General features: G+C 37.4%; 1 protein-coding gene across 4 annotated transcripts; it reads left to right on the top strand.

The window, feature by feature from the left end:
* On the top strand, positions 1 to 23,721 carry SEPTIN10 (septin 10; the record flags this gene model as incomplete). Of its 4 annotated transcripts, none has more annotated exons than XR_013775687.1 (10): positions 1 to 309; positions 3,718 to 3,835; positions 4,526 to 4,721; positions 6,122 to 6,308; positions 9,790 to 9,951; positions 11,435 to 11,531; positions 12,083 to 12,245; positions 19,069 to 19,647; positions 21,558 to 21,746; positions 22,894 to 23,721. XR_013775687.1 is itself a non-coding variant. In XM_079316701.1 (8 exons), the coding sequence occupies 8 exons, from the start codon at positions 1 to 3 to the stop codon at positions 21,562 to 21,564; spliced, it is 1,239 nt and encodes a 412-aa protein (XP_079172827.1). In that variant the 3' UTR covers positions 21,565 to 23,721. The 4 variants fall into 4 exon arrangements, 1 of the variants encoding a protein (XP_079172827.1); XR_013775688.1 differs by having other exon boundaries at positions 21,964 to 23,721; XR_013775689.1 differs by having other exon boundaries at positions 21,558 to 23,721.
* Between the last annotated feature and the right edge of the window lie 799 nt (positions 23,722 to 24,520).

The following is a 24,520-nucleotide window of genomic DNA, read 5'->3' as shown; positions in this document are numbered from 1 at the left end:
ATGGTGGTGGCAGGGGCGGTGCGGGCGCGGTGGAGCCTCCGCTGCCCCCGCCCCTCTACCGGTGGCAGCATGCCCGGCAATCACTGCCGCGGCGGCGGCACCGCGCCGCCCTCCGGCCGGGAGGCGCCCGCCAGCAGCGCCGCCCCGGCGGCGGAGCCGCGGCCGCAGCCCCGCCCCGCGCTCCTCCCCGCCGCGTGGCTCTCCCCTTCGGCGGCACTTTTGGCCGCGTCCTTCCCTCCTTGCTCTCCTCCCTCCTTTCTGTCTTCGCCTGGCGGGGCTATGGCCGCTTCCGATGCCGGTGGGCACCCGGTAAGTCCCCTCCGCGGTGCGGGGAGCGGCTGGTGCGCAGCCCCTGCGCCGGGGGTGAGCCTGGCGCGGCTGAGGGCACTGAGGGGCCCGGCAGTGCCGGTACCGGGAGGGGAAGGACAGGGGTGGTCGCACCGTGCGAAGAGCTGGAAGTGCCGCTCTCACCTCGCTGCCCCGGGGCCGTGTCAGGGTGGGACTCGGGTTAGCGTGGGAGATGGAGGCTCCTTCCTCACACCGTCTAGCTCCCAGAGCTGCCAGGCTTCTAGAACACTTGTTGTTAAAGGAACTTACTTTCAAATGTTACTGTTCTTAGCGCTCACGTATTTCAAGAAATAAGTTGAATCTTACCTAGGTTCTTATGAAGAATTTCCTCTGTGTAATGGCAGAGCTGTCAGCTGTCATCTTTACGTTCTGAAGGCACTGGACCCATCCACGCGGCGCTGCTGGAGCGTCAGTTCCCCTGGAGCGCAGTTCCTACGGCTGTTGGCAGTGCTGGCAAACTCGGGGCTCGGGAAGGGGTTTGGGGTGCCCATGGTCACGTTAATGGGGGGATGTCCCCCAGGCTGGGCATCCTTCCCGCATCGCTGCCTGGGGCTGGCGGGATCCTCACCCCTGCATAACCACACTGATCACGGTTTTCTTCGAGTTTTGGAGGGCAGATTTCAGTCACATCTGCAAACCACGCTGGTTTCTTCTTGGACTATAAATCTGGCACTGCAGAGTTTTTGCAGAGTGATGCGTGTAGTCTCAGACCTAGCTTTTGCTTTGGTACAACATAGTGTTATGCAGTTTTAGTCGGAAATATGTGGCAAATTTAAAATTTTTTTATTATTATTATTTTTTAGTTTCTTTCTGGAAGAAAAAATAATTTTTAAATGTTACACCCTCTCCAGGCTATGGGATTTTTTTAATGCTGTTTTTATGGGCAAGACACCTTTATTTCAACCAAAATATTTGATAAAATCATGGAATTGTAGAATGGTTTGGTTTGGAAGGGATCTCAAAAAGGTTGTCTTGTTCCAACCCTCCTGCTCTGGGGAAGGAACAGTTCTCACTAGACCATGTTGCTCAGAGCCCCATCCAATGTAATGAATCTGGAGAAATCCAGACACATTAGTTATGCCACCAACCTTCAAAAATGGGGTTGAGGAAAGGAATGAGATATGATATAGGCAATATTTAGGTGATACCGATTAGGTGATCAACTAACTGTTAGTTCTTTTGGAAGCAGTAAGAATGCAGGTAGCAGAGGGACAAACACCCGATGTCCTTGGAAAATTTCATGCGGAAAAATGTGCTGCTTTTCTATTAAGAGAATGCTTCAGTTGCTCTCAGCTGGAATAGGTTTACAGTGATTCTTCCCTAAGAAGGGGAGGTGTTGTCTTGAAGAGGGCTCACTGCTTAGTAGGCAGCAGCAATTTTCACACTGAGACAAGCTACTTCTGTTTCTTTATTCTAGTTTGTGCTAAGTAAGGTGCTAGGTAATAACCCACAAAACGCTAGCTGCCCAGTCATCAAAACTACATTTATACATTTTAGCAAACAAGGCAATCAAGGGTCATTTGACTACTAGTTGCATAGTTTTCTTAATTAGTGTTCTATCTTCTGTTGGTTAGTGATTCTCTCATTTGTCGTGCTAATTAGTCCGCATTCAGTCTTTTCTCTTTTGAGTTGGTGGGTTTCTGAAGTTGGTTGTCCATGAGTCGGTGGTCACAATCTCCTCCTGCTAAAATTGCCTTGAGCTGAATGAGTTGGAGTTGATTTCAGCATAGTTGCTGAGTTTGCTTTGTTAGTTTCTTCCTTATGTTGGGAGTTCTGCCAAATGTCCTTGTGGCCCTTAAATTTTGCATCCTTTGTGTCCACAATCATTAGCAGATCCATCTCCCCAAGCTTTGTCAACCTCCTCCAAGTCTGAGGTCATCGAGACATGTCAAGCCCTAAACCTGAACAAGGCAATTCTACTGACAGAGTAATTTATCTTTCTAACACTTGGACATCAGAAGGACATAAATTTATTCCTGCGAGGGTTTTTGTTGGAGAGTTACAAATGGCAGTGCAGAGGTTTTGAAGGTAGCCCAGCGTGGTTGGGATTTGGGCTGGTGACATGAAGGGGAAAGTCCTCCCTTCTGCAGTCACACTGAGCCTCTTGCACTGGCTTTTGGTGTGGAGGCTGAATGGTTTGTGTTAGAGGAACTGTCTTACCCTAGAGGCAATAGAGCTGCTTTGGGTATCAGACCGAATAGCTAGAGTTCTGAGATGTGCAGCCACTCTGTCTCAGACGCACCTGTCTTTAAATGGATAGGAAACTGACCATTCTCAGTGTTTCAACACTTTTTAATTGTTATTCTGGTAGAATGTATTGAGAAATTTTGTTTTCTAACATGCTTTGAATGTACCTTTTTTTTTTTTAAATAGCCCAAGGATGTAATATTTTCTCTTTAAATTGTTCACTTGGCATATGCATTTTCACTCATACCAGTCTAAAATGGAATTATCTAAGTACAGGAATCTAAAATGTGAGTTGGTGCAGTTAGTGCAGTGCAGTCTGTAAGCTCATACAAGGGAGTCCTGTGCAAATAAAGAAGAGGGTGAGTATATGCTGTGAGGAATATTCATATCCTCCTAGCTACAAGAATTCTGAGACTTGCTATACATATCTATTAGAAAAGGCATCACTTTAATGGGCTTTTGAGTGTTTCTACTTCTGATATATAATGTTTGTTTTAAAATACAGTTCATCTGTATGAATCAAGGTGTTTCCTTTTAGCCTTATGAATTGTAGTATGCTCACTGCCTTGATGTCATGGTTTTAGATTGCTAGCTAATGTTTGGAAAAGAATGTGCACATTTAGATATTTTTAATGAAATAGATATAATGCTGTCTCAGAGTTCTGCTGCATGTAATGAGCCTAAATAATGTTTTAGTTTACATAAACAGCAATTTCAGTTCCAGCTCCTCAGAACTGGTTCCATGTAATAACATACACCTTCCTCTGATTATGCTGTTTTGAATTCTGATGTTTAGATTGTTTTCAGTACTCTTCCCTAATTTTTAAGAACAAAACCAGCTGTGATCTATTGTCTCCCTAATGTTTTCAGTTTACATTTTCAGTTGGACTTGTCTACTTTATTTTATTCATGTTTCATAAGATTGTTTGGTTTGGTTTTTTGTTTTTATTTTTTTATTTTTTTGCAAAATCTGGACTTTATTTTAAGCCTCAAAATCATCCTGTAAAGTAAATACAATTTTTTTACTCAAATTATGGAATAAAGCTGATTTGACAGGTCTTTTTTTTTCAGACTTTGGCTTTTCTTCATTGCGTGTGAAATCATAAGGAATGAGTTCTAGCTTTCTAGTGAAATTAATTTATTGCCATTGTGAACTGATATTTAAATTTTTTTTTTCTATAGCAGAATGCTGGCTGTCAAACTTTGTCCTTGTCTGCACATGTTGGGCTTGATAGCTTGCCTGAGCAGCTGGTTAGGAAGTCCATCAAGCATGGCTTCTGCTTCAACATTCTTTGCATTGGTGAGTAGTATCTGGATGCTTTTGGGCTTTGGTGGTATACCCATCTTAGGAAGGACTGAAATTTAAATCAATTTGTGGTGCTAAACAGTTTCTTTAATGTTAAGCATGAATTATTATTCCACCCCTTCTTCCAGCTTTGTTTATTTGGGTTTGTATGTAGCATTTTCGAAAACAATGTGAAGACCAAAACATGTTGAAAATGGATGCCACTTATTTATTCATCTATCAGCAGCCTTTTGTATTTTTTTGAGAAAACTGGGCTTACACTTGTAACAAAGACCTTCAGATTAAAAAAAATCTAAAATTCCAAGGTGGTATTACTGAAGTGTTACTATACTTATCAAATGTTTTGCTCTAATATTTTACCCTTATTCTTAAAAACCCTTTGTTGAATCTCTGGTTTCACAGGTAGCTACTTAACTTTTAAAAATTTATAGGAAATTAATTCACACTTTTAAAGAAACCAAAGTGTCAAGACACTGTTCTGCTCATTACTCATTAGCTGGTAATTTACCCTTATATGCAGGATGAAAAGAATAATGAAAATATATTTAGTGTTCACTAAAAGAATGCATGAATACATTTTGCTCAGAGAAATCAGTTGAGAAGTTTTTGTGTACACTTTCTGTGATTATTATGTGTTTATTTGATCTGCAAAATATCTTCTCCAACCCTTCTGTTTGACTTTAGGGGAAACTGGAATTGGGAAATCAGCTTTGATGAGCAGCTTGTTTAACACCAATTTTGAGGACTCTCCATCAACACATTTTCTGTCAAGTGTTCGACTTAGAGCCCAGAGTTATGAACTCCAGGAAGGTAATGTTCTTTTGAAGCTGACCATTGTAAAAACAGTGGGATTTGGTGACCAGGTGAACAAAGCAGATAGGTAAGTGCCCTCTTGTCACTGAAGTTTTGGTCTTAAATGCAAGTTGATTTTTTTCACTGGGCTTTGTACTAAGTGGTTGTTTTACATGTGTTCCAAATAGATGGTTAACTGATTTCTCTGTGTGCCAAAGTAAACACATTGTTCCTCTCATGTAAGAAATTATTTTATAATTCAGATAAACTCTGCCCCTTTTTTATGATATAATCTTCTATAAATATGTGTACCTGCAGTAGTTTCTTTTGGTGTGGAGAAAAGCAGGGAGTTCAGTGTTTAAACAGCCAAAGAGATTATAAAGTACTGTAGATTATGTAGATCTACAGGGTTTTTATAGATTTGATTATAGCTTGTTGAAGACCTTCAACTGGAAGTAACATCATGTGGATCACTGAAGGCCTTTGTTTTTTGTGTCAGCTTAGTTGGAAGGTGTAGAGGCAGCACACTGGTGGCTTTCAGAAGTTTTTTTGAGTCTCTGCTTTTGTGAATTTTTTACAGGACTGAATTGTCTCAGCAGATTTTGTTTCTTTCAGTTTAATTGTAAAGAATTTATGCTATGTGAGTACCTAAGCGGTGGTGCTCATATAATAAGAGGTTAGAGAGTCACATTATCATGTGGTTTATGAAATGACTGGATAATAGCTACTGCTGGTGAATTGAATGAAGGAGATGCAAGTAGTATAGCTATTAGAGGTTTTGGTGTGTGGTATAGGAGATGGCTTTTTGTTCTTTTGATTTTGTGTGTAACACCTGCTTCTGGATTTCGATTGGATTTAATCTGGTTTGTAAACTTTGTGGAGCAGAAGAAACGTAAGGGTGCACTGCTTCTACATCTAGTGAAACTTTTCTTTTTGGAAGCACATTAGAATCTGGTTTTAAGTAGGATGAAGTATACTTAAACTGTACTTACTATAAATCAGAGTTTTATTTTCTAACATTTCTCAGTTTTTGTCTACTGTTTAAGAGCTCTCTCATGTACGGTACTTCAGAAGATAAAGTTCATCCTGTTTCTTGGTAGTATTAGTTGAATATTCTTTCTTTTCTTGTATTGTACCTAAGAGGTTGTTGTGTCTTCCTTATATTTAAGAGTTCTGCATTTGCACAAATTAATTGCAAAAATTTAAAAATATCACTTGGGAAGCTTGGTTATAATCATAATTAACATTATGTGGTTTTTTTCACCAATGATAGCTAGGAAATATATTGTTTCTATTAGATGCAGGATTCTTTTTTTAGTATCTTTTCAGAAATTAGGATTAGTCTGTACACGTAATTTTCTGCCCTACTTGAGCAGCCTTTTGAGAAACAAAGCAGAAATCTGCAGAACAATACAAGAGAATTCCCTCCTTAGTCTGTCTCTGTTTAGGAGTAGCTAATATCTGGTTGTTAAATTTTATTTCCTACAGCTATCAGCCAATAGTGGATTATATAGATGCACAATTTGAAGCCTATCTCGAGGAAGAGCTGAAAGTGATACGTTCTTTATTTAGCTACCATGATACTCGCATCCATGTCTGCCTCTATTTCATTTCACCCGCATGCCGCTCCCTAAAAACCATAGATCTGTTAACTATGAGAAACCTAGACAGTAAGGTAAGACTTGGAAACAGTTCCAAGAATTTGTCTTGCTTTCTAAAGCATCTTTAGCTTTTAGGTTCACTACCATCTTTCAGTTCTATATCGATGCATTTGGTTTTGTAATGTTTTCTTGGTACTGATACACTTTGAGTTCACAATAAATGGGCTCTGGAAGTAGCTTGCAGTTCATCACTTTTTTGTTTATGAATCAGAAAGAGAGAGCTATATAGCAAGAACATTGAAAAAAGAAGCACAATAAAGTCTAAAAAAATATTTACAAAAGTAGAACCACACCAATTTTACTTTTATTAACTGTAAACATTGTAGTGAGATTGGATAGGATACCTTCCATAAGTGCTGTAGTATTTCTAATTAAGCTTGTTTCTAGTTTTGGGACTGCTGGAAAGTTGGTGCGTAAAAAGCTCTGCAACACTGTGAAGATCTTTGTTACAGATAGCTGAAGAGGCATGAGGAGCCATGAACAGACCACCCGCCAACATGGCTTTTTCTGTGATAGGCTGCAGTAGTGTTTTAACATCTTGATTTGTTTAGAAAGCTTATAAAGCAGTTTCTAGTGAAATTGTTTGCATTTTCTAAATCCTTAACTTTCTTCCTGCAAAAGGGCTGTGTGAAGTTAAATGTTTAACCTATTTTAAGAAACCTAATATTATTTGGATTTAATTTGTCAAAATGTTGAAAAGTTTGAAAACTTAAATGCATTTGCTGTGCTTTTTACCTTTTCTTTTGTGCTTTACTAAAGCCCCTCCTGCTACATTTTCTTTCTGCATTTTCTTGTTTGTGAGAAGTTTTTCCAAGACAACAATGATTAAATCAGCTGTCTAGTCCACATTTGTGGTTGATTAGCACATTTGGGATTTTTGTTACTTTGTTTGTGAATGTAGTTTGCATTCTGAACTTCTCAGTAGCAGAGGTATGGTGGTACAAAGATGGGGAGAGCAGGGTCATATCTGAGTGCTATATTGTTGGTTTCTAGGTTGTGCCCTCTCTTTACTGTACTGCTTTTAAAACAGTGTTTCTTTCAAAAGAAAAGGCTATAGGTCTTTGAGTCCCAGTATCCTAAGAAAATAATTCCATCAGGATAAACCAAAAGTAATTCTGCTTTGGGGAATATTGGCTTCTAGCCACCTACTGCAAATGTTTTAGTTCTGCTTTTGCACAGAGAGAGCATGAACCACATGTAACTCTATTGTTTTATCCCTTTGCAATGGATTCTTTCTGATTTTGCTACAAAAATATCCATATACACACAGAAGCAGTTCTATACTTTAACTGTAGTTTTGTGTCTGTCTTGTTGTGGAGCATGTTTGTGGTGCTTTTAGTACTGCATTTTCCTAGTGGCAATTAAGAACTTGGAATTTCCCAGGATGTGGGAGTCCCTGGGTATTTGCTGAGTACAGGATTCCATAAAGAGAAGATGATACAGCCACATGCATCTATCAAATGTGTAAATCTATGACAAAAGCTGTCTTGAATTTCTTCCTAAATCCACTAGAATGTACACTGCGTGCTTTTGTTACGGTCTGCTGCTACAAAACAATAGCAGATTACACAGCTCAGAGGTAGAGAGGGTTCTTGGAATAGATCAGGTTCATCCTGTACTCTGCAGTCCTTGAGGAAAACACAGAGTATCTATGGTCAGTTTATTTTTCTCTGTTACAAATTTGATGACTAGCTAATAATTTGGACTCTAGCAAAATCCTGCAGTTTTGCTTAGGATGGCATCACTACAGGCCAGCCAGGTTTCATTCACAGACAAAGGGAATCTTTTCCTGTACTCTTTCTTGCTGGAAATAGTGATTATTCAACTAAGACCTCTACAGATCGAATTCATTCTTGCAGAATTGTATGCAGGTTATGGTTAAGTCAGTAAAGTGTCATGGGGATTTAGTCTGGGTTTTTTCCCTTCAGAAATAATCTTCAGAAATTCACAGAGATAACCCTTAAATCAACCAGCTCTTGCAACCAACAGTGATTTCAAGTACATGTATTTCTTCTCCTTCTTTGTTGCCTATCTAAAGCCAGAGTAAATTTTATGCTTTTCATAAAAGTTGTGGTGATTTAATGTCAATGTTGATAGCTGTAATCACAGTTTCTGATGATTTTGCTTTTTACTATTCTCCTTGGTAGACTTTCTCTGCAATTTGTTTTCTAATAAATTCTCTCCTAATTAGGAGTGCTTGAAAAACTTTCATGTTGAAAAGACAACTTTCATGTTGAAAGAGTAGAAGGGACTCTGTGTTCCATCCATTTTTAGACCTATACTGGAGAAAACCTTAAGTTGATGTCCCTCAGCTAATTTGATTGAAGGTGTGAATTACTTCTAGCTCTAACAGATTGTTTGTACAATTCTAAATTAGTTCAATTATTAAAAAAAATGTATTCCATAATTTTATTTGATTTTAGACATTTTACCCCATATATGCTTAGATTGTGTATGCTGCACAGTTAAGGACTATTATGCAATCTTGGCAGTCACTTCAGAGTTGTGTTGCTTCTTTTTTTTGGGACATTTTGCGTAAGACAGAAGTCTTATTTGAAAAATATCCATTTTGAATCTGTTCTTGTCATTTAGGCATTTCCATTCAGATGGAATATTCAGAAGAATAGAAAGTGTGTATGTTGTTTTTTTTTTTCTTTTCCTCTTCTTCCTTTTTACATCTGTGATCAAGGAACTCTGTAAAACTCTTCATCTTCTGAAATCTGGAAGAGTTACTTATGTTGTTTTTTCAAAATATTTGGATATTGGCATTCATTATTTCCGTTTAGTTCTGAAAAATGTGTATTTTGGGAGTGGTGATAGTATTTGTAAGAAAAAATGGGCATCTATTGCCTTCCAAGTTACTGCTATGACTATTTTAGGAAATAGGGCAGTTTAATAGAACTGAATTTTGTGTTCTGAATAATTAGTGTAAAGACTGGAAAGCAAGAAGCTTTAGCCTTTGCCATTTCTCTGCTCATGTCAGATGCTGGATAAACTGAGCTGCAGGGGTGAGGTGAAGAAGATGTAGCTGAAAGGAACCCAAGGAAGAGGCTCAGGGGTGGGCAGGGTTTGGTAGCCAGCTTCCCTTTCTTTGTATATTTAGACTGTCAGCTTTCATTTAACACCTGAGCCATGTCCCCTGCTGCATAAACCAAGCAATCTATTTTTTTAACAGAGGTATAAATACTGAAAGTCATTTAGTTAATAAGTAGGCATTGCTTTTGTTTGAGTACTTCACTCTGTGAGACCTCCTCCCTTTTTCTTTGAATAATTTACTTTTAAGGGAATATATTAAATAATTGTTGCTAGTTAGTTAAATGATGCCCATGAGAATATTTTTTCATTGTTTGTGAAAATTTGATATCAATTGATGGAAAGGTTTGGACTGGAGGAAGAAGGAAGTTTTAAACAGCTAATTAGAAAACAATTCTATTTACAAAAGTTATCACTTCAAAATTGAAGTCTCACAAATTTCATATCATTTGTCATTCATAGGTGAATATTATACCAGTTATAGGCAAAGCAGACAGCATTTCTAAAACTGAGCTACAAGAGTTCAAGAAAAAAATAATGAGTGAATTAGTCAGTAATGGCATCCGGATATACCAGTTTCCTACTGATGATGAAACTGTTTCTGAGATTAATGCCATAACAAATGTAAGTAAATGACAAAAATACTGGTTTTTCAGTACTAAAGCATCATTTTCTAATGCTCTAATGATCAATGTCACTGCTTTCACCATTGTCTTTAAGCTTATAAGTTTGCCTGTCACAAGTCTGCTTATTCTTCTCCTTAAAAAGTTCTTGTGTGTTGTTATTTTTTTCCCTATTTACAAATCTTCCTGCCCCTCTGCTATTGATACCTGTAACAGAAAAGAGGTTCTCACATATAAATGTTTTTTCTAATATCTGGTTAATTAATATATAATTACTATTATAGATGGACAGATTGACTTTGCTCTTTTCCTCAGCACATACAACTTTACATCTGGTAGAGAAGATATTTAGGTACTTCATGTCTACAATTTTCTACAATAGCAAGTCTTTCAGTCTTTCACCTACTTTTTTTCTTTTATTTAGTACTTTCTTTTGAAATTAGGACAGATTTTCTCTGGGGATGAAAAAGTCAGATGTAACTCTGGCTTATTTTCTGTTGTCCTTAACAATTGTCCCAGGGGTTGGTGCCAGCTTTCAGTCAAGGCTGTGAAGCTGGATGGCTTCACTTTGATTGCTCTATATTTGCTGCTCTTGTGCATGTGTTTGTAGGTGCACATGAACACGTTTGTGTGTACTGGGGTTTGAAATTGGGGAACAGGAGCCAGGATGCCAGAGCCTATGGCTGTGCATTCCCAACCTCTGTTACCCAGCCAGGGAGTGAGAATGTGCAGCTGTCAATCAGTGACAGGTCCTTTTGCTGTGGGAAACATGGTGGTTTGCTGCTTACCACGTCCATGCTCTGCTAGTGATTTATTTCCCAGGTAATGGTGCTCCTTTATTTGGCCAGCTGTTGTGGGTCTGCATGCAGACAGGCAGTGCCCAGCCTGTCTTTGTGCCAAACCCACAGCAGTAGCCACATCACAGGTTCTGATGTGTGATTGTCGTGTGAGTGTTGCTGGGATGTGAGCTCTGACTGACTGTGAGTCATTGTTCTAGAGCAGTTTTCTGTTTGGGGCTGGCATGTCCTAGTGCAGCTCGGGATGCAGTTGGCTGCCTTTGCCATTGGGACAGACCTGCTGAATCAGGAATAAGCTGCTGTTCACCAGGTCATTGCCCCCATCTCTTACTCTGCAGAATGCCTTTCCAGAATGTGCTGGGGCATGGGCTTATTCCTCCTGACATGCAGCACTTAGCATTGCTCTCATTTCCACTTTGTGAGGTGCCTGTTGGCCCATTTCTCCAGCCTCTTGAGGTTCCCCTGAGTTGTCAACACACCCATCTGGATCTATCTGGCTCTTTCTTTTCTATTGTAGTTTGAGTTTATTTTCAGTAGATACTGCCTAGCTACTGATCTAGCAGTGATTTCTGGTTTTAAACTCCCTGTTGGCTTTTCCTGAAATGGTCTTTTCCTCCCTAATTTATTTCTGAAGAGGTTTTTTATGTTTTAACATAAGATAAGACTTTATTGGTATGACTCCTACAGGGTTATTTGCCATTTGCTGTGGTAGGAAGTATGGAGAAGGTGAAAATTGGGAACAAAATGGTGAGAGCTCGTCAATACCCTTGGGGCATTGTAAAAGGTAAAGGAATTCTTAAAATATTTTTACAAGAATTTTGCTGTTGTTGAAGTATAAAATTCACCAATAATACAAGGGAATGTTTTATTGATGCCAGGCTAATTGTATTTTGGATCAACACTATATGGAATTTAGCAATTAATACTTAAGGCATGCACTAATATGTAGTTTCATCGACACTGATGCATCCTTGGGATCAAGGTATGAGATGGTGTATGTAGTGTTTGGGTAGTTTAGGGTAGTGCTACTACCTCTAGCACTACCAAATTTCAAACATTTGTGATTGTCAGTAAAGGGGGTTAAAAAAGAGAGAAATGTGTTGTTGTTCAGCTCCAACAGGAAATGAGGACGGGTTGAAATATATTCACCAGTACTTACAGGTCTTAAGTACTTCAGTGTGTATATTAGAAATGATAAGGAAGTATAAGAGGTGTAATTAACAACAAGATACTTCACTAAATATACCTCTAGGAAAAGGTAAGTGATGCTGTTTAAAATGTATTTTGACTTTTGCTACTTTATCATAATAATAAAATCTTATTTTTACTGGTTAGTGGACAATGAGAGCCACTGTGACACTATAAAGCTTCGCAGGATGCTTTGCACAAATATGGAGGACTTAAGAGAGAAGACTCATGCATATTATGAATCATACAGATGCTGCAGACTGGAAAAGTTGGGTTGCAGAGACATTGGCCCTGAGAACAAATCGATCAGGTAAAGGATTTAATGTGTGGCACTCGCTTTCAGCATCCATTCACTTCACATCAACCCAATGTAGAGCAGCATTCATACATAAAATAAGTTTTCTAAGAAGGAAAGAATATATTTTTTAATTGAAGGATGTAGGTGTTCATTCAGTTACCTTAATGGAGAAGTATAGGGGTTTAAATGAGCATTCTTTTTAAAAACATGAAAGGCAGTTGTACTTCTGAAATCTTTCTCTTCTATAATAATCCTGAGGATTTTGATTTTTCTCAAGAAGCATGTCTGTTTTCTTCAGGTATCTGTGCTTTATGAACTTGTAAATTACTTTCAGTGTATATTAGTACTATGTTTTACTTTCTCTCTTGAGAGTGTCTGATTCTGAATAATGGTTGGTTGGACTCCAGGTTCAGAAGGAACTGAAGCAAAAACTTTTACAAAATAGTGGTTGCACTGTTCCCTTCCCACATTATCTGCCATAGTAACAAATGTCTTAGCATTTTCAGGTCAAGAAATCTCTTGCTGGTTTGTAGGGAATTAAAAGAGAATTCCAAAGGAAAGTTAAGCGAAAGTTTATAGACCCTCAGTTGTTTCATGTAGTTAAGCTGTTTCTGCAGGAAGCATTTAAAATTTCTGCACCCATTTGGTTTAATCTTTTATTTCCAGTTCTCTCATCTCTATCTTCCAGCTTCCTTGGTTTTTTTCCTTTATGCATGGGGCTGTACTTTTAACTGGTCAGAATCCTGCTGGGGAAGAGCTGATGCTTCATGAATTGTTCAAGCCTTCGTTGTTTAGTGAAGCATCATTATTGTGTAGTCATGGGAAATACTGACTTAAACCAGGCATGAAAGCAGAGTAAGACTTTGCACTAAAAACAGTTTCTCATTATTTGAACTGAGGCACATTTGCAGATTAGTTCATTTAGATGATCTTGAGCTGACCTTGAATCAATGGTCTCTTCACATTTCTCTTGACTTAACAAGAATGTAATACATGCTTTTCATAAAAAGAGAACCAAAGGTGAAAGAGGTTTAAAACCAACTGAAATTAACCATTTAATTTTCATTTTGTTTAAGAGCCTGTGTCAACGCTGATATCTTCTTATCCTTGTCTAGGGAAGACTTTCTTTTAGAGTTTTGGCAATATTGACAACAGTACCTTTGGTTTTTCTGAAGCTGGATTTCATGGTGTACAGTCATCTTAGGATAAGAGTTAAATTATAAAAACCATCATCCATAGAAGTGTTTTCTTCTACAAACAAAGGAATTGTCTTTGTAAAACCCCTGCACAGTTTGTGGTTTTTTAACAGCCTGAAGTGGCAGGTTCACATCAGAATATCCCAGTATTTTACACTTTGAAGCTCATTTAGAAGTTGTCTGCTTCTTGGATATACAGGAGAGCTGAGTTCTCTCTGGTGTGTAGATTTTACCTATGGCCCACTAGATGTCATTTTTATTGAGAGAGTTTTGGCAAGAAAGTACACTTAGTAATTGGTTTTGGTAAATCAGATCTATTGAAAACATCATTGTTTTGGAAGGATGAGAATAGATATCTCATAAGAATGTAGAAAAATGAACTTTTTCCCAGATTTACAGTAGCAGGAAGAGAAACAGGATGGATGTGGTTGTCCCTCAGTAATGTGGCATAGTGAATGATGCTGAGGTCTGAAAGAGAAGTTGTTTGGTGTTTTGGGAGAGATGTTTCATGATACCATGAAAAAGGAAGAGAATTTATAGGATGTGTATGCAGTGTAATTAGCAGAGTAATGCAGCTTTACCCGTAAGGTGTTTTATCAAGTTACTGAGGAAACAATAAAAAGTGCCATCCTCAGCAATGTGACAGAAAATGTCTTTTCACTAGAAGTTCAGAGCTTTCCTGTTTGCTTGTATATTTAAATAACTTTTAGAATAGGGACTATCCAGTTGTTTTAGACAAAAATGTATTATTAAATTGTCATACTCTTTGTCCTTAAAGATGTTTACAATATATACATGTGCATTCTAAGAACTGTAGTTTTAGAGTGTTATTAATGTTGCATAGCAGTATATGCCTGAAGATTAAAATTTCATGCTAGTTGTGTAAATAATGATCAAAACGTGTGTTGAGAATTCATATTTCATGCTGTGATGTAGCTGTCTACATATTACATGTGATAATGATGTACATTTAGAAAACCTTTGCTAGACTTGAGTAATTGGCTGTTTGTAGCATTTGAACACTGACACTTGAGTAGCAAATGTGCCCTGCCTTTTGGCATATTGGTTAGAAGCTGCCTGTGAAGTTCCTGTACTACTGTTTTGGATTTAGAAGTAGGACAGAATTTTATTCATCCAAAATTGTGTGCCACTGCAAAGCAAACCAATAATTCTTGGATGTCCAGCTACCTTGTGAGATAGGTTGTGGGCAGACATCTGTAAAGCCTTTCACTCTTACATGTGTGTGAAACACTTATGCTTTCACATGTGTGCAAAAACATGTTGGCAAGTTTTACTTTTTTTATGGGAGATGTGGAAAGAGATGGTTTCAGCACACAACAGGAAAATGTATTTGCATTTTTATTTCTGGGTCTGAGAAGGGAAAATGCAGATAATCTGAAGTGACTGTCTTGTGCACATTTCTAAAAACACTTATTTCCAAATCCTGTAGCTTTGGTGAAGCTATTTCATAATAACTTTTTAATTTGCTAGTTTGCAATTGCATTCAAAGAATGAAGTAATTAAGTCAATGGATAGCAGAGTATTTAGGGCATGGATGATGCATTTTATGCAGAATGTGTTGAATATAAAATTCAGGAAATAATTTTTTTATAATTTTTTGCTACTCAAAATAGGTGTTTGCATTTCTTTGTTGTTGAAAAGTAAAGATGAGCTTTTTTGTGTGTATGCAGATGGTCTGGTTCTGCCCTTTCAATGGTCCAGTTATGTCCATTAGGAACATGAATTTCTTGTTTCAGGTCATTCTCAGCAAGAGACAATTGCTGAGATGTTTTGAATGGTAAAATTTGGAAAAATTGAAAGCAGAAATCTAAATATGAAGAGTGCTTCCAGGAAAATAAACTTCTAAATATGCACACACACACACACCCCTAATTAACCTAGGAGTTTGCAAGGGAGGATAGAATTGCTAGTATTTTGAAGCTGGACATTTTGTTAAGTCCATTTTTCAATTTAAGCTGTTGCCTATGGGCACATGTTTGTTTTGAAAGAAGAAAACTGATAGAACAGGGTCTGTTGAAAAAAGCTGAGGATTGATATTCAGGCTGTATGCTTGCATATTTACATTTGCTGACATTAATAATTCTCTGGGTTAGTTGTTTTTCTGTCATCATAATCACAGTTTGCTGTCCATTTTAATTGCAATTAAACATAATTGTAACATAAGCATATTGGTTTCTCAGTATGTGGGGAATCATTCCATGCTTTATTCCTCCCTGAAACTGGGACCTTGCAGTTCTTGTTTATTTTTTGATCTCTTTTGAAGATGGTGAAAGAAAATCAGGAAGGATTCAGTGATATGAATAAGTTTATATGTAGAGGAAGGTTGACATGACTCTTGTTGTCATGTCTAAGAAACAAAACCTCACATTTGAAAGGCTATTAGCCCTTTTCCTTGGCAATGGAGTTTGTCTGACCAGCTGCAGACCTTTGCATTTGAACTAAATATTTTAACCATCTTAGAATGAGATTGGACCACCCCAAAATACCTGGTTTTCATGCCTCTACTACAAATTTGGTAATTCTTTAGGTCTACCACATGTAGCTCAATGTCAACTGAGCTAGTTCACTGAGTCAAAGCACAGTGCTAGAAATATCTGTCAGTAGTTAATCTTCATTTTTTTTTTGAGTTTTTGATATACCTTAATTGATAATCAAATGTTATGGAAAAAGTTACATGTGTTAATTTCAAATTTGAAAGCTTTTAAAAATGTAATTGAATGAACTTTAAATACCTGTGTTGTTCAAAGTGCACATTGTGTTCCACTGAGAGTTGAATTAACTTCAGAGTTCATTTATGAACATAATGTGTCTGATTTGCAATTTTAGGTTTCCATGCTTTCAGTCTCATGCAGACAGAAAAAAACTGTATGTCACAGCTATGCCTCTGTAGAAAGGCAGGTGGTGGTGCTGGTATGTGTGATTAGGTTAGACTTTCTTTACAGTCCCAAAACTTACTCCAAAATCTCAGTAAGAATACATTATTTAAATAATTAGTTATAACATTTAAATTTTGCACGTCTTTGTACTTTGTACAGAGTGTAACATTCTGGTTGTCTAAGCTAGAAGAAAGAGAGAACATGTGAACTTGATTTTCATAATGTGCTAAATTAGAAACAGTGAAACCTGTCTTCAGATAAACCAAAAAATATTTTACTGTGAGCAGTGGATGAAGTAATGTTGAAAAGATAGGCTTAAAGTTTGGTGAATTGTTTTTACTTCCTCCCCAAATCTCCTAACACCAAAGAGTGTTTGGGTTATTGTGTTGCTGCCACATGCAGAAAAGGAAATTTTGGTTTAGTTCTGTCTTGGTGATTTCCAAAACAATTCAATCCAAGAGGAGGGGTTATTTCATGGAATCATAGAATGGTTGGGACTGGCAGAGACCTCAAAGACCACCTAGTTCCAACCCACCTGCCATGGACAGGAACATCTTCCACCAGACCAGTTTGCTCAGAGCCCCACCCAGCCTGACCTTGAACACTTCCACACTTCCACTTGAACACTTACTGGCATCCATAACCACCTGCACAGTAAATTTAAAAAATACACATTTATTTCTCCTCTTCTTTCTGTGTTTAAAATGATTAGTTACTGAGTTGAGTGTCTTCGAAGTTAATATTTTACTAATTTCAACACAAAATTGATTTTACCTGATAAAGCAACTCTGGGTCTAAAGATGTCCACATAAAGAAATGAAGGTGTGGTTGCAGTATGTTAACTTAGTCTAGCATTTGCTCTAGCAGCTATATCATTCCCAAAGGCAGCATTTTATCTATCAGAACTGACACTGTGTGCAGAAGTGTGTGTAGTGTGAGATTGAAAAACCTCTGCTGTAGCATTATTGTCTAAACTTAGAGATAGTGTGAATTAAAACATCTGTGTGAAAACCATGCCCCCATTTCACGTGGGTTTAGGGATTTAGAATTTCAGGGTGACCTAAGGTACTCCACAGCTGATTAAAAGCCTCCAAAACAAACCCAAACACAAAAGGGTAATTGTTCTGAGTTTATTTTGTTGCCATGTAGTGCTCGAATAAGATAGAATAGAAGGAGTGCTCTGACCTTGATATCTATGAACATTGTCTGCATGTGCAATTACAAGATGTTTCTTTTCTCTTTAGATGATATTTTGAATACAAATAAGAAACTTTAGGCTTGAGAAACTGCCTAGTCACCATAAATTTAAAGACAGAAGAGAGCTGTTTAAGCTTTGTGTTGCTCTAAATAATTAAGTCTTTAGATTTTTTTGGTAAATTTTTCCATTTATAAATGGTTTAAATAGAAACAGTAAAATATAGGACAAAAACATAAACGTGTATGTATATTGAAAGTATAAGTCAAAATTAAATACTTAATATACATACCTATTTATTTTGCATGAGGGTGTAAGGTATGAGTTACCTGGCAAAGGATAGTAACTCATGTTAGCTGGGGAGGGCTCACCAGTCAGCCCTCAGCAAGTGTTAGAAGAAATGAAAGGTGTAAAGAACAACCCCAGAAAAAAAGCTAGAATATTACCCACTGTTTGATCTGTTCTTAAGCCCAATGTCATAGAAGGCAGTGCTTTTAAGTTTCCAATAACCATTAACACAGCTGTGATCCACCAATTCTGCTCTTTGGAATCACATGACTTAGAGAAGTTTATGGTAAACCTTTTGATGGAAGGACTTACGTCAGTAAGCAGGTTTGCATTTCAAAGGGAGTTTGGTGTATGAGGTACATCTGTGTACAAGCTCCATTCATATTTCTTGAAAAGCACAACATTCTTACCAGCACTGCCTGGCAGTGGTAGTGCAAACCCTGAATAACCTCTAGTAGTTTATTCATATGAATAAATTACTTGCCTCTTTAAATTTGCCATGATATACTTCTTTCATGTCAAAGCATTTGTTTCAAATACCTCAATTTCAAATTGCCAAATAGTAATTTGAAGTCTCAATTTCAAGTCGTTTGGAGGAAAAAAATTATCTTGTGTAGTGAAAAGTACAGTCTTGAGGTTTTGGCTGTTGCATGCTGGAAAGTAACCCTGTGTTTTGGATGTTGAACTACTTTGGAAATTCTATAATAATATAATTCTGCCATATTTAAATTTTGACATTACAAAAAAACCCCTGCTATGTGTTTTGAAGATTTTCTTCCATTTTCATATAGGAGCAACCAGTTTTTTGTTCTATTAATGCTACAGATTAATTGTTTTTGTGTGGTCCTACTTGAAGACTGAGGTTTCACAATCTGGAAATTTTTGGAGATTTTTTTGGCAATTCCAGTGTCTTAGTAATAAGCAAGTTAAAGAAGAAGCTTATTCATGTTGGAGTCAGAAAGGTATAAATCAAGTGTTTAGAACATGAGATGCCTAAAGTGCTGTATTTACTTTGAAATGTAAATTGCCCAGGAGCTGTTAACGTAAGTAATTTTACTCCGGGTTGTTTACGTAAATAAAAAAATAGAAAGATAAGATGTTTGCTTCTGTTTAGGTTTCTTTATGAATTTTTATGTGGGAAGCTGTAGAAATGAATATTTCAGATGAGTATTAATTGTTTGAATAATTTTTTAGACTGTTGTTTTTCCACACTGACTAGAGCAGCGTGCTGGAGAGTTGCTTACATTTTTGAACTTCAGTCTACAGGAAGTCATTGAGGCAAAGAGACTCGAGTTCTGCCTTGAAAAGGAAAGAGAAGAAGAGGAGATTAAGCAACGATTTGTGCAGAAAGTGAACAAGAAAGCAGCAGTGTTGGAAGAGGCAGAGCAACAGGCAAGCATGCCTGTCTGTCTTGAGGTTTTTTCTGAGATTTGAAATAGCTAAGTTCTTAACAAAATAACTGGTTGGTACTTGTAATTCCCTAATACTTTGAGGACAGTAGTGCTTTAGATCAAAAGCAGTTTGGTTACACAGGTTGATTGGATTAACAGGTTGATGAGACACCCACAAACAGGAGAATGTTTTACAAGGAACAGCAGAGGGAGCTGGGATTGTTTAACCTGAAGTAAAGATTCTGGGGAGACAATTGCTCTCTACAGCTACCTAAAAGCAGAAGTGTAGTGAGTTTGGGGTTTGAGTTTTCTCCCACGTGCAAAGTGACTGACATGAGAAGAAATGGACTTTAAGTTGTGTCATGGGAGGTTTACACTGGATATTAGGAAAAACTTCTTTGCTGAAAGGGTTGCTAAGTGTTGGAGAACAGGCTGCCCAGGGAAGTGGTGAGTCACCATGCCTGGAGATATTCAAAAAATGTGAAGATGTGGCACTTGGGGACATAGTTTAGTGGTGGACTTGATGATCTTAAAGGTCTTTCCCAGCATAAGTAATTCTGTGATTCTGTAAATGGCACTGTTGTTAAGGGAAGGCAGGAGCTTAGGGTCTGCAGGCTTTGGTGGATAGCTGGTATGCATCTGTAGAGTAGGAGTTGATACAGTGAACTAAGAGAGTGATGAATATAATGGCTGTATTTCTTTGTCTTCTCTAGCAGTGTGCTGAGAAACATTGGTATGCCGTAACAACACAGTGGGTGCTTTTCATGCATAGGTTGCTCTGTAAAAAACAGGATTTTAGGAAAAAATACCGTGAGTGGCTTTTTGGAGTGGGCCAGGAGTGTTTGCATGACTTCCAGATTCAGTTATTAAATCTAAGCTCAGCCCTCATGCTGAGAGGTTTGAAAGTGTGTGTGTCTGGTATTCTGCTGGCTTATTTCAGAATCTCATCTCTTCCCAGCTGCCTTAAGACTATTTGAAGATGTGGAATATATCTTGGCTCTGTTTTTAAAGATTTAATCCTGTCAAGCTGGACTAGCAAGATATCTACTTTCTGCCAGACTCTTGTTGTGCTCATGTATATTTATATTCAAACACTGGTCTAATTGAAATTGGAAACCTGTGTATTTTTATTAATGTTCTTTTCTGTACCTCACTCCCCAGCAAAGCTGTAGCAGGGTTTTTTAGGTGTTCAGGTACATGTTTTAAATAAGAAGACAGTTTAATATTTGTTTTCTAAATCTGTTAAGATGCCTGTGCTACTTTGTAGAGAAAAAAAAGTCAGATTCAGTCCTTCTCAGTATGAGACTTTTCAATTGGAAGAATGCTTAGCCATGTTCAAAGCAGGTTCAGCAAGGTCTCACACAGTATCTGTGCTAGCCTTTTTATTATTTTTCTTGTATTATTTATACCAAGTGGTTTGTGAGCTCTGCATATTGCAGAATTATGGATATTTGTTTTCAAAGTTCCTGATGTGGAGAAGTGAACATGGAATCACTCCTAAAGAGTATTTGTCATGTACTCTTGCTGATGTATATGTTTCTGGAAACTAGAGAAAACCAGGAATTTCTGTTTTACTTCAGATTTCTTTCACATCCTTCATTTAGAGGAAACTTGTAGTTGCACCTATAAAATTTGTCAGCTCTGCTGTGTACAACAGGCCTACTGTTACATTTAGAGTCTTAGTTTCTTCTTTGGAAAAGCATGATTCTAGGAGAATTTGTGTGTGGAGAAAAGGGAGATGAGAAGGACTAAGTACCCTTTTGTTGTCACACACAGCTTCACAGTAGGTTTAAACTGATTGAAATACATCTGGAAGCTAAAATGCATTAATATGTCAAAAAAACCCAATCAAAGAACAATTACTATAGAAAAGTAGGTGCTTCTTGCAGCCCACCAGTAACTCCCCATCTGGACTAACTCTGTGTGCTTACTATATTTAAATCTGATCAATATACATTCCCCGCTTGATTTTAGGGAACTATATTTTACTTAAGACATCTTTATTTAATCTGTCTTTTGGTAACTGGTTCTCTCTAAAAGCCTCCTTATTTTGATACAGTAGGGCTACAGTAAAATGTAGTAGGGAATCTAGTATTCACTTAGTGCCTTCCATGTTTTATACCTGTACTTTAAGTGTAATAGCCTGAATCATGAGAACAGTCTGATAAACGTTATTATTTTTCTGTATTGCTGTTTTTTAGTCTTAACAGTTTGGGGAAATAACTGTAATTTCTAACCACTGTTAATACAATTTGAGATGTGGTTTACTGTTACTTTGCAGAGGGTTTTTATACTGTGATATCACCACCTTGTGTTGCCAGTTGGAAATGTTACTTTTTTGTGCTTTCTTTAAATAGGTACTGACTAAATTTCAATGTCTTACACTAATGCATCAAGAAGAGGAGCTGAAATTAGGGGAAAAGAAAAAACTTCTAGAAGATGAAATAGCTCAGTTTTTTGAGAAGAAAGCTGTCACTGAATCGATTCAGTCACAAGTGTCTGTCTCTACCCCTGTTGTTAGTTTGAAGACACAGGGGCTGCAAAAAGTAAGTGCTGTTGCTAGTCATCAGAGGCAGCAATGAAAAAGAAAATTCTTCACTTTTATAATTCAAATTTCAGTAATCTTTTCTAAAAGACAGAAACACGCTCCTATTGTGTGATAAGAAGACAAAAGTGTATAAAATACCCTCATGCTTGGATTTATTTTTAGAGTAATTGCTATGTTCTATGAGCATTGTTTTGTCTTTCTTTTTTCCATGAAAGAACCGAGATTTTCAACTTGAAGTCCAGTGCATTCATGTCAGAGATGAAGGAACTATGGATGTTGGAGAGCAGAGTGAGAGGGAGAGTGAGAAGGAGGAGTTAGAGAGACATTCATCCAGGGAATTTCAAGAGTAGTATTTGATTGAAGCACTCAGGTTTTGAATGTGGGATATGTTAGTAGATTTATAAAGTGATCTAACTGCTTTTGTCCCTTTCTAGTACAGATGTGTCTTTCTAGTACAGATTTTTGAGAGGAGGGGTTGATAGAATTGACTATAAAAACAAGGTGCAGAATATGGCCCAATAAAGATTTTACTTTCTTCCCACCCACTTCTTTCTTTCAGCACTCTCAAAAGAAAAACTTGAATAAATTGTGAAAATTCAGAAATATTTTTGAAAGTAGTGCCTGAAATAACGTGCCCAACTGCTTTATATAAAAGCCATGGAATTAAATACTCATATATGAAATTAAATTGACTTAAATGTTTCTCCTCCAAAACCAGAAGTCAATTAACTTACTCATTTTCTTTCCTGATAGCTCACAAATTTACTGCAGATAATATTTTGTTAATTAATAACTTCCTGCAGTTGAAAACAGATTTCTTGGTTCTGAGTTGATTTATAACTGCTAGATTCTGAAGAACTTTAGAAGCTAAATTGGTGCACTGGTGTATTGGTATTTTCACAGATATCATCAAGATTTGACATTTTTTGGGGTGTATGCTAGAAGCCAGATTTGGCCAAAATTTATTGCATTTCAAGTACTGTTACTGAATTCCTTTTCCTAGATTTCTTTTTTTCTGCATTTGCATATGAAAGTGAATATGAATTTGTGGTAACAGAAGTCGTTATTTGCACTACTATGAGTAACTGGTTTAGTTTTATTTCTTCAGAGTATGTTAGATTTATATGCTTGCTGTGGTTTTTCAGTTCCATCTTTATGTAATGCTGATGACAGAAGATACAATATTGATAATTTCTCATGAGGAAGCAGTGATTCATGAGGTGCTCTTGAAGGTATAGGAGTTCCAGTTTCTTACTAAAATGTTTGACTAATCTCTTGTTGCTGCATTCTGCAAAACAGTATTTTTAAGCATGATCTGTACACACACAGTGTGGTGGTTACTGTCACTGTCATCACAGAATTTCTGTTGCAGCTCTGCCTTACATAAGTGTGGTCAGCTAACTTTAATTTTAAATTGTGCCAAAGAAAGTGTCCCTGCCATAAACGGTTCCATTCAAATGTGACAGACTATGAATAGTGTTGTGCAAAAGTATATCCACTACAAGCTTCCTAAAGAGTTCTTTTCAAATGGTATTGTTTATTAGTCCACTAAGTGTTATTTAATACAACTGCTGACATATTTGAACCATTTACTGGTTTTGCTGACAGGTTTTTGTTTATAGGTTTTTATGTACAAGCAGTGTTCTAAATTTCAGATACGGTCTTTTTAATGAAAATTTACTGAGATATTTTTGCAATGTTTTACTGTTGAAGGATAGTTCATCTGATATTACTAACTCAGTATGGAAAGTACATATAGTTGATGTTTTTGAGTGTGGTTTTCAGTTACAGTTGAAGATTTACAAAAACTCCAGGTTGGTTAAAACAAATTCTGAGTGTTTTGTATGTTTTCAGTAGTCATGATAACTAATGGGAAACTGTAAGAGGTACAGTGTTCTCTGGAGCTGGGTTGTTTGACTGTTTAAAAATTAAATACTAACTTGACAGAAATAAAATAGATTGGTTTTGCTTAAGTGTTACTCTTGTTCTGCTTCCTGTCCCTCATGTGTTATTAAAAAGGGGTAGGATTTCACATTTAACTGAAAAATATAAAGGTTTTACATCTGTTTTAAATATCTTAAGTAATTTTGATTGGAAAAAATAGGTGATTTGTGTGAGCTGTACCAGAAGGGCGGTGTGATTTGTGATATACTTGTCATATACCTTTGTACTTAGCATGTAGTCATGGAGTATCTGATGCTGGAAGAAAACCGTAAGGAGTTGGAAGAGACCCTTAAGGTTCATGGATTCCACTCTCTGCTCCTTGCAGGACTACCATAAAATCCAAACTGTGGCTAACAACTTTGTCCAGATACTCCATGAACTCTGATAGACTTGGTGTCATGACCACTGCCCTGGGGAGCTGTTCAGTCACCAACCTCCCCTTCTATTTTACTCAGTGATACTTACAGTGATGCTTACCACATAATTTTAAAGGGCTGGAATGGACCTTAAAGATTATCAAGCCCCAAGCCCTTGACATGGACAAGGACACCTCCCTCTACATCAGGCTGCTCAATGCTTCATCCAGCCTGGCTTTGAACACTGCTACGGATGGTACATCCACAACCTCCCTGGGGCAACCTGTTCCAGTCCTCACCACCTTCACAGTAAAGAATTTCTTCCCAAAAATCTAACCTAAATTTCTCCTCTTTTAATTTGTACCCATTGCTCCTTGTCCTATGACTATAGTTCATGACAGAGTCCCTCTCTGGCTACTCTGTAGGCCTCTTGCAAATACTGGAAGGTTTATTCCACACAACTTTCTCCTCT

This window comes from Erithacus rubecula (genome assembly GCF_903797595.1).
Source record: "Erithacus rubecula genome assembly, chromosome: 1".
NCBI lineage: Eukaryota > Metazoa > Chordata > Aves > Passeriformes > Muscicapidae > Erithacus > Erithacus rubecula.
Note: the sequence above shows the minus strand (reverse complement) of the source record. Positions and strands in the feature narration are given on the sequence as shown.